Source organism: Euprymna scolopes, chromosome 18 (genome assembly GCF_053919585.1).
Source record: "Euprymna scolopes isolate OS-2025 chromosome 18, ASM5391958v1, whole genome shotgun sequence".
Taxonomy (NCBI): domain Eukaryota; kingdom Metazoa; phylum Mollusca; class Cephalopoda; order Sepiida; family Sepiolidae; genus Euprymna; species Euprymna scolopes.
The window spans coordinates 87,222,502-87,233,435 of record NC_136499.1 but is presented as its reverse complement, the minus strand read 5'-3'; the positions used below and the strand labels follow the sequence as shown (position 1 = coordinate 87,233,435).

Below are 10,934 nucleotides of genomic sequence, written 5' to 3'. Positions count from 1 at the left end.
AAAAAGACAAGTATCATTTTAGTGAAATGCTTGACCAGAGCAGTCATAAAAAATTTGCGTGTCTCAGTGGGGTTGGGGCGGCATTAAAATTAAAACTTGGCAGGAATGTTGACTTAAGAGTGCTTCTCTCCGCATGCCCAAATATACATTTATACGCTAATATTGTTTAATTTTTAAAATTTTGATATCCATCTATCCACCAGGTGGTAATTGGCAAGCTACATGTTTTGGTTTTGATTCTAGCTGATGGCAACAAAAGTATATTTTTTTTTATACTTTTGAAATCATTTCTATATTTTGGGTACAATATAATAATCAATAGAGAATTGGCTCTATAATGAAAAACAAAATCTGCATGAATTAAAGTATCATATTTAAGCGTATTTTATGACTGGGCAATAAGTGAAGGAATCAGCATCTCTATTTTTTATATAATACTAGCATTTCAGCCCGGCGTTGCCCGGGTGTTTGGAGGTGTATGCTGAACAAAAAAAAAAAAAAGAGTAAATTTTTTTTTAATTTTACCCCTATTATGACCCCTTAAAATTTATAGTTTCGGACTCAAATCACTTTATTAAGTTAGATCCAGGTTCAAGGAACCTATATCTAAAATTTCAAGTGTCTAGACCCAAAATTGTCGGAGGAGTTTGGTAGAGTTCTTAAAGGTCAAATCGTTGAAATTTGACCCCTTAACAGCCAAATTTCTGGCTGACACCCGTCACATCGATTTTCCCAAATCTCAGTACCCGGTATTTCAAATTTCGAGTCTATAGACTTAAAATTGACAGAGTTATTGCGTAGGGAAATGTACACAGACAGACAGGTTCACTTTTATAGATATATAGATTCTGCTTGTCCCTTTCTTAGTTCTTGAAAAAGGCCAAAGACAATTTTTTAAAGCCAAATTTGTAAAATTTGGCTTTAAAAAGGCCAATCTGACAAACCTGGACAAAAACATGAGTGACCTTCCTTTGATGTAGCCTCAATTTTAACATTATTATAATATGTATGATCATTGTTGTAATAGTGTGAGAAAAGAACTCATACTTTTGATGTACAGTAGTTCTTCACTGAAAGAAGTCTACAAAATGTTACATAAAGAAAGGACATTGGAAAGAAACAGGACACAAAAAACACACATTGTCTACCAAGAGGTGCTGGACTGAAGGATGTTGGTGATTTGACATAAAAATTTGGGCATCCCTAATGTATAATAGTTTCTTAATGTTCACTTTTAGTCTTTTATTTTACTTTGTATGGCGATCTGTCTAAACATCACTTATGGTAAATGTATGTTATATTCTACACCAATGAATACAAGATATACAAGTTGTTTGAATTTATCATAATAAATCAAGCAGTTGTCAATCACTCAACAAAAGCTATCTATTTACTGGCAAGCAACAAGGATTTTATTCTGCAAGATCAACTGTGTTGGTTGACATATCACATAGGATAAATAAATCGCTTTGTTTTTAGGGCAATAGCTCTCAACATAATAAATAGCCTAACACAAAAGAGTTGCTTTACAAACTTGTTAATTATAGAATATTTGACAATGTCTTTTTAATCCTGAAATCGTTTCTTTCTAATAAGTCAATAAAAGTAGTCGATGAGTAGAAATCTGAAACACACATTGTAATATTGTAACATTGTAACATTGTAATATTGTCTGCTCAACAATTTATTCGAAGTCCAATTCACAGCTTGATTTTGTTTTTTGATACTTTTAACAGCTTTAAAACAAAATTTCACTTTTCACCACCAATGTTCAGATTGTTGCTTTGCTTGACTTGAAGCAAATGGCTCTGCCCTTGAGGAAGGCCCTTGTTTTGATCATCTTCTAGGACTGACTTTCACTCCAAATCTAAAATGGAAGACTTTCAATCAGTTGCTAAAGTTGTTGGAAAAAATGATTGGAACATTCTACTAAACAATACATTATCTGATACATATGAAGTTGGCGTACTGCTGCCACATCTGCGGGAGGCGCTGCCCAGATCACTCTTTCTTATCTTGAGTTCAAAGTCAACTTCACAATCTAGTGGGAAATGATCTGTTTCTACAGCAGATTTCTCACAAAACATGTTACTAGTCTTTCTTTACTCTGATGATGAAACACAGTACTTATCATAAACTATTCATTGTATATGATTAATTGAACACAAACTATTTTTTTTAAGTGACAATGGAGATAAAGTGTTGGTTCGTACCTTTCCCAATTAGTTTGTAATTAAACACAGCAGATCCAATATGAATGCAGCTTTGCCGGTCATGTAGTCTGTGTTATATATTTCACCAACCACGTGCCCAAATTCAATTTAAACATGGAGGTTCCACCATAATATGAATCAATTTTTATCAACTCAGTTATGTTAGTTAATTTGAGTGAAATGCCCATTAAATCTTTAATGAAACAGTCAGTACGTAAAGGACATGCATAATGAAAAAAAACCCAAAGATATATTGCTGGATTAAAATCATAATAGTTTTATTAAATAGTAAAAATGGAATAAAACAGTCTTGCATAACGAACTTGGAACACGTTGCTCTTGTGGGTTAGGAATCAGTTGAAAGGGTGGGTGTGTTGGGGGGGGGGGGGAAGGAAACAAAAACAAAATCCAGAATCCATAGGAAAAGATATTTTAATCAGATGCAATCCACCGGATATGTAAGTTGCTGACACCGATCCAGACTGCGAGAAAATATGATATATAAAATAAAAATTTGAAAGTAAAGGGAAGAATGGGTGTAAAAACAGAAGCTGGTTCAAGTCATCATAACGAAAAACATTTAAAGGGAAAAAATGAAACAAATGTTTTCTTTGCTGTCAATCTACCTTTTTTTGTCTTAAGCTTTTTATGAACAATTTCTACTGATGTGTGTGTGTGTTTTAACATTTCTAAATGAAAGATTTCTTTGTCTTTAAAAACAAATCTTTCAGAAAAGTTAGAACTGGATTATTTGAGAGAATACTGTCACTGTTAAAAAAATAAAAGTATATGTATATAGACATATATATAATAATAGACACAGGCACACATATAAATAATATGCACAGAAATATATACATGTATACATATATAAATGTTCTTTTGTGTCTATGTGCACATGAACTTGTATCGGATAACTGATGTAAATAATCAAAAGTTATAAATAATTCATTACAATTACGAAGAAGCTATTTCTCTTAGCAAAATGTATTAGATAAGTTGTTTATAACAATCATTTGTTCATATAATCATTCAAAATCCAATAAAACTTGACTAAGAGGATATTATTATTGGAATAGACAGTCTCATTGTTAGTTTTAAAAGGTGAAATACTGTCATTTCATGCCTGAATCATTGAACATCTAAAAAGAAAGAAAAAATTTAGTTTTGTATCTAAAGGCAGATCCGATTCATAGCGATTCAATAGCAATGGTGCTCTCTATTCAAATAATTATACCAACTTTATTTTTATTTGTCAGATTTGAACCCATTAAATGTTTGTATATTTATATCATGTAATCAAATCAGAATAAGTCGTTAAGGGCCATACAGATTTAGATTCATTAAAGTTCTTAAGATTTTGAGTTTTCTGCATAAATATTAAAATCCAAATAACTCTGACCTATATATATATATATATATATAATTCTGGTGAAGTTTTATTCACAGAAGTTAATTGTGTTTATCTAAAATTTTTCAATGAAAAGTAGAACTACACATTTATTTAGTATAAATTTATCCATACAAACATTTTTAACTACACATTCATAAATATGTTTTGGCTCTAGTTGGAAATCAGCTGAACTTCCTAAGGCCAAATTCTTCTAAGAATTTTGCACAGTTGGAGGTTAAATATATATATATATATATATATATATATGTGTGTGTGTGTGTGTGTGTAGTTATATATATATATATATATATATATATATATATATATATATTATGTGTGTGTGTGTGTGTGCGTAGTTAATATATATATATATATATATATATATATATATATATATGTAGTTATATATGTAGTTAAAATATATATATATGTAGTTAAAATATATATATATGTGTGTGTGTGTGTGTAGTTAAAATGTTTGCATAAATAGAAATATATTATATAACATAATAAGCAGTATTCAATTTTCTAAATATATTTTCTTGAATATGAAGCATTATATCTGTAAGATATTTTAATTTTTTTCCCAAAATTTTTAGAAATTTTCTAAGTGTCAAAGTGTAAAAAAAAAAAAATCTGAATCCATGTTATTGTATGAAGCATCTTTTATTTAGTTGAAAGTTTTAAAATAAATAAAAAATTTACAGACAATAACATGGATTTGGACTTTTTTACTTTGATTTGCGAAAGTTTGTTAGAATTTTGGAAAAATTAACAAATTTTACAGACACAGAATAGTATCATATTGAATGATCATTACACTATTCTATGTATATACACATATAATATTATAAAGTAACATAATATATTATGTATGTACATTTTCAGTATGTGAATAGAGCTCAATAGTAGTACAAAAATATGTCTATGGCAAGTAATCTACAGAGAATATTCACATTTTTATTTCTGCAACAAATCATCAGACTAAATGCACAGGTGTATTATTTTTTATTGTTTTTAGGTCTAATTAGTGTTTACTCTAGCTAACTAACCTATCGGATTAGTCTTATTAATCCCCTCAGATTATTACTTTCATTGGCTCTCAAACAAGCTTTAAGAGACCATTGCTTACAATGGTTTGTTGGAGAGAAGTTTTGGTGCTCTCCATTTTCAAGTAGGTCAAATTAACAGATGACCTTATTTTAACACGTAGGAGATAACAATCTGTTTTATTTTGCTACCTATCAATATTTAAGATTTATTTAGTTTTTATTTCATAGATATCTTTAATATGTATTTCTTTTTGTGGTAAAAAACTTGATTATGGCTACATACAGAATATATTTATTTTTAAATATAATGAATTAAAAAAATAAAAGGGTGAGCTAACTCATTTGAAACCTCGCTCAACCAAGTTAAATTGAGATTAGAATTACATTTAAGATAAAAATATATGATGGAATAGAGATTCTAGCAAAAGTAATAGGGAAAACAAGCAGGAATGAAATAGAAACAACATTAAATTCACACGGAAGCTAAGGAAGTTAATTCTTCTTTTCTATTTCTTGATGGATAAGTCTGGATAAGTTTCTTCTGGTTGTCTCACTTCAGTGTATTGGAAACCAACTTTTACCACTCTTTACACACATTGGGATTCATTTTATCCCACAAAACAAAAGTTCAATTTAATTAAAACCTTTACCGATAGGGCCTTAAGGATTTGTTCAAAGATCAAGTTGGATGAAATTAAATTTATTACTGCAACAATGGCTATCCAGTAGACATTGTTGAATGTACTATTAAAAACAAAATTTCTAACTTTTATAAAATTAAAAAGAGATCTGTTGACATTTGTCCTATTCACCTTTGCCTATTTGGACTCGTTAACATAAATGCTTTTTCAAACAATCTCTTTATCTGTACGTTATTTTGCATCAAATACACAAGTTGTTTTTTCAACCATGCTCATTTTGATGTTGATCCGAAAAGATGTTCTCCCACCACCATAATAATTCTGTTATTTATTTAAATATAACTGCAGTCAGTACTATGTTGAGGACATTGTAAAGATTGAACATCCGAGTGAAACAACATGTTTGAACAAAAATTCGCCATGCAAATTATTTGCCATCAGATGTTTCTCCATCACTGACTACAAATAACCGTTCATGTGCCGCTAATTTCAGTGTTGACTTATTTTTAGTAAGTCGCACTCGCCCTATCATTTGAAGATTATAAAAGCCATTTAACCTTCTCTTCTTGTGGTTTCTATTTCATTTTTCTACCCCCACCTTTCCCCTCGCTATGATCTGCAGTCCATCATATATTTTTTTCTCTTAATTATAACTCTAACCTGATTTATCTTTGTTGATTGAGGTTCAAAACCAGTTAGCTAGCTTTTTATGTTTTAATTCAAAATGATTAAAAATAAATATAGTCTTTATATAGCCACATGTGTGCAGAAAAAGGAAAACCCTTTGACAGCATAATATAATGAGTAGAAAAACTTTTTGAGGAGAATTAAGTGTTATCTAAAATCATCCCTTCTTCAGACATGCAATGACATGAAAGTGAACGCTTTACAATAAGCTGATGCAAATTTCTATTATAATTTCCTTCAAATTGACACCAAGTTCTAGGCATTTGTTTATCTGAACAACTTTTAACAAAAATAAAGCCTATTTCACACAACACATTTTTCCAATAATTATACTATCAGATATTTCCTCTCATTTTTCTAAATACTTTATATGATCTGGGATCAAAACATGATTGTATTTGTGTAGCCATTCAATTTTGTTTTAAACTTTATATCAGATAAATAAATTTAACCTAAAATTCTATATAACAGACTATTTAAATTGTTAGTAGAAATGAAGCCCATTTTCTTACTATTGTCGTTTTAATTTCATTAAAAATCTTATTTTTCTATAATTTTTTCCATTTTGAACTTTTCCCTTCTGCAATCATCTGCTGTTTTTTGTTCTCTTTCAATTGGCTCAAAAAACTTTCCAACTCGTCTAAAGTTTCCGTTGACTGAGGTCCGACTTTCATCTCCATCGACTGATGACCAACTTCCTCTTTGTCTTTGCAGCTTTCTGACAATGCATCATCATCTTTCTTCTCATCACAATCAACCACTTCTTCAGTCATCTCTTCCTTTTCCTTTACATCTGTCGAGGTTTCTTGTTCATCACAAATTGCAATGGCACTTTCTTGATCATCATTCGCGACTACTTCTGAATTATCACCGTCATTTTCATGATCCTCATTTTCTTCAGGTGGTGGTGGAGGAGGTGGTGGCGGAGGTGATGGTATGGGAGGTGGAGTAAGATGAGGGAGTGGGGGAGGAGGTTGGGACGGCTCATCACTCTCTGCGACCATCGGGTCAGCGTTTACAACAGAAGAGACGTCCAATTCATCTTTAATGTCTGGACTATAATGAGGGCTCGAAGATGATGCCTGCTGTTCAAGTTCAGGCAAAAGTTTTTGTGGGAGAGCATCTTCAGCTGGACTTGCTGGTAGAATATCAGACTGCAATTCTGATAATTTTTCACCCTCGTGTGAAATAGTTTCTGTTTCTTTTTCGGTTAGTTCACTCATCAATAAAGTTTTTGGACTCTCTTGCATTTCAACTACAAAGTCTTCTGTCTGATCTAACTCACTGATAGTTGGTTTCACTACCTCACGAGGTGAGACGTTTTCTTCTGATGTGTGAAAATGTCCCTTCAGATGTTCCATAGAATCCACGTTGGATTGTTCATCATTTTTATTTTGATTCCATTGATCTGCAGCTTTTTCAGGTTGATCTTCAATTTCAGTAGCTTTCAGCAAAGAACAATTTTCTTCCCGTTGCTTGTATTTTTCCATTGATATTTCCTTATTTGTCATATCTTCTTCTGTTTGTTGGTTTGGTTTAGATTCTTTATAGAGATCAGATTGCAGAGAGTTCGGACTACCGGTATTCGATTTGGTTTCCTCATTCTTAGATTTAGAATCTGGTAGACAACTAAATAAATTGGTTCTAATGTCTTTACTGCTGGGACGTTCACTCATTAAACAATCTGTGTCCTTTCTCATTCCCAACTTATATGAAGAACGCCTTTCTCGCTGTCTTTTTGCTTTCGATTCACGATTAGTCCGTCTTTTGGAGTGACGGTAACCTAGACTGGAAGATGATGATGACGACGAAGATGTACTTGACGATGACGAACTTGAAGATGATGATCTAGTTGAGGAAGATGAAGAAGAGGAAGATGATGATGAAGATGAGGAGTCTGTGGAGTTTCTCCGGTGTTTCCAATGTTTCTTTTTCACATTACTTTTCAGCATTGCATCCTTATCAACCAATTTTGAACTTTTCGCATTCTCATGCAATTCCGACGAGCCAGATGGAGTGAGTTTAGTCTCTGTATGTTTTCTCATTGTTTCTGATTTTGTTTGGCTTTCTTTTCCACCTATACTCCTCGTACTTTCGATAATATCAGGAAGCTTAGATTTCTGGTATTTAAGCCGTTCTTCGCTCATTTCTGTCGAAAAGTTTGCAAGTGGCGAATGCTTTCTTGAACGTTTTCGGGAAGGTTCACATTTATCTCTAGTCTCACGATGGCTACCATGTTTGCGATCGAGTTTGTTGTGTGATTGTGATTTTAAATTAAACTCACGATTGTAATCCTTTGAAAAGGCCTCATTCGTGGTTATGTGCCTTTTATTATGTGGATCTTTCCCTGTGTGCATTTTTTTCCTTTCAGAATGATTCAACAATGGAGGTAAAAGCTTTGCAGACTTTGCCGAATCCATGTGGTTCACAGATCGCATCTTTGACATATGATATCCTTCATTCCTTTTCTCATGAGAATCATCTGACAAGCTTTTTGAATTTTTTCGACCATATTTATAATCAAGATGCTGTTGGTTGCTTTGTGCTGAAGACATTTTAGGACATTTATTCAATTCTGGAAGGTCCATTCTTCTTGATTTTACATCACCACCACTACCACCACCACTCTCAAATGGACTAGACCTTTCACAGCTTTCTTTATTAGTATAAATATCCTTACATTCGCGCATCTGTGATTTAGCCCCAGCCTTGTTCAAATCTGTTCCCCGTGGTACCTTCACCTTGTATGCAGATGAAGTCTGGTCGTATGAATGCATCGAAGATGAAGGTTCAGGAAAAGGCGATTGCTGTTTCCAGTTAACAATTTCTGGTGACTTTGAACACAAACGTTTCCTATCGCTCGTAGAAGTATTCCAGTATGAACTTCCGACAGCAGATTTGTCAGACGTAGATTCGCGCTTGTAATCTCTTGGGGAATCGTACTGATGAGCATGGCGGAAATTTGCTCCAAGTTCTGCTGCATGCGCGCTCGCTTGCAGAGAATCACAGTTTTCCATGTAATGAGGTTGTTTCAGTTTAGAACTTTTTTGAGATACGTTGGAATCACGATCTACTGAACTTCGAGACCAAGATTTGCGGGGTCGCGATGAGGTTGAAGAAGATGCATCTGATGCCGAACCATCTTTCCTGAAAGAAATAAAAGAAAATTAAAACCACACAACCCAAATCATAATTAGTTTCAAGTTTTTTATTTGAATTTTTCCAAAGAAAATTGCCATCCATTTTCATTCAAGTTTACAGCAATTCTAAAATTTTAGCATAACTTTTTACTTAATCTGACTCTCTTTTATAGAATTGATCATAAATTCAAATGCTTTGTTAGCTTTGTTTTATAGTGTATCAAGTTTCTTTAAATTATTTAATGCCAAAATATTTTAAAAGATTCATTGGTTGCTTTAATATGTTTTACAGTATCAAACATGTTATTGATTCACTGATTTGTTAGTTATAGGATACCATTAAAACATATTTTATAACAAAAATTATCAGGTTGAAAGTAAATTTCTACAGGCCTTCCAACACATGCAAGCATATAAAACAAACATTAAACCAAATATATTAATGAGGTTCTCATTATATTATTTGAAAGGAACATAGTGGTTAATAACATTTATATAAGGTTTATATATATAGTTGGAGTTCTTCAATAATTGAAAAAATATTGCAAGTTTTAATTGCAAACAAACTCTCCATTATCATAACGATTGAATGTTATTTTAAATAAAAATTGGTGTAAAAAAAAAAAAACACCAGTAGATTAAATATGTTAACACCACATTCATTTTGAAATAATATTCTATGTTTTGGTAACAAATCAGACAGGCAAAATCTGACCAAAGGAAGCATCAATCACGCATGTATATGCAGTGTGATGATGTATGGAAGTGAAACCTGGCCAGTGAGTACTGAGGACATGAAGTAATGTGAGTCAAAGAAAGTCTTATGATCTCAAAGGAAAACATGGGAGGAAGAGATGAAAATGGATTTGAGAGAAAAAGGGATAAATAAAGACCTAACTAGAAATAGGTGAGTTTGGATGTCAATTTCTTTAAGACATCCAATGCATAACAGCATGTAAAATATATGTAAAATATATATGTAAAATAAAAAATTAAACTAAATATGAAGATAGTAATAATTCTTATTTTCTAGATATTCGTGTAACCTGATTACCGATTCAGAATATTGGTACGTACAGTCTGTGCAATGCTTTTTACAAAGTTGATTTTAAATGTGATTTATCTCTATTCATACTAATTATGTATAATTACATATAAATATGAACCAGTATTAGTTAATGGAATGTGTGATATTATTTTATGCAGTGGATTTTATTGAACAAAGTATCAGCTGATGTCATGTTTTTTTGGGTTTTTTTTCAGATCTTTATAAGCATTCAACAATTATATTCTCATATTCCATTAAAGGTCAGTGATCAGCCAATCAAATCGACCGGAAAAAAGATTGGAAGCATAAAAGAGTGATGCTTATTTACCCAGAGTAGGCGTAATAGGTGAAAATTAATAGCAAAAAGATGAAGTAATGAAGGACTTTTCTGAAAAATGGCTCGAATAAAGCAGATTTCTTCGTAACTGATGGGAGAGTGGTAGTAATTTTTTTTGACAGAGTTAGAGTAAGACTTTTTTGAAAGAGTCAGTTGGGTCAGAATTAATGTAGGCAATTAAAAAGTAGAATGAAACTGACTGATAATTTTTGGAAATATGCATCAGGTACTGGCAGGATAGGTGACCATATTGAAATGATGTGTGGCACATCTATTTATAGTCTTATGATGTCTGATTGGAGAGGGTAAAGCAACTTCACTTTATAGCAGATATATGTATAAAGGAAATGAGCATTGCTATCCAAACTGGGAGGCACAAGTGAATAAGGAAATGGCGCAGCAGTCTACACAAAGGGAAGGTAG

General features: G+C 32.1%; 1 protein-coding gene across 3 annotated transcripts in view; it reads right to left on the bottom strand.

The window, feature by feature from the left end:
- Nucleotides 1–4,906: 4,906 nt before the first annotated feature.
- The window catches only part of LOC145297680 (uncharacterized), a 156,498-nt gene continuing 150,470 nt past the window's right edge, over nucleotides 4,907–10,934 (bottom strand). For all 3 annotated transcript variants that reach the window (XM_080143871.1, XM_080143872.1, XM_080143874.1), the window contains exon 15: nucleotides 4,907–9,133. In XM_080143871.1, the coding sequence (XP_079999997.1) occupies nucleotides 6,535–9,133 (2,599 nt within the window). In that variant the 3' untranslated portion in view covers nucleotides 4,907–6,534. The remainder of the gene's footprint in view (nucleotides 9,134–10,934) is intronic.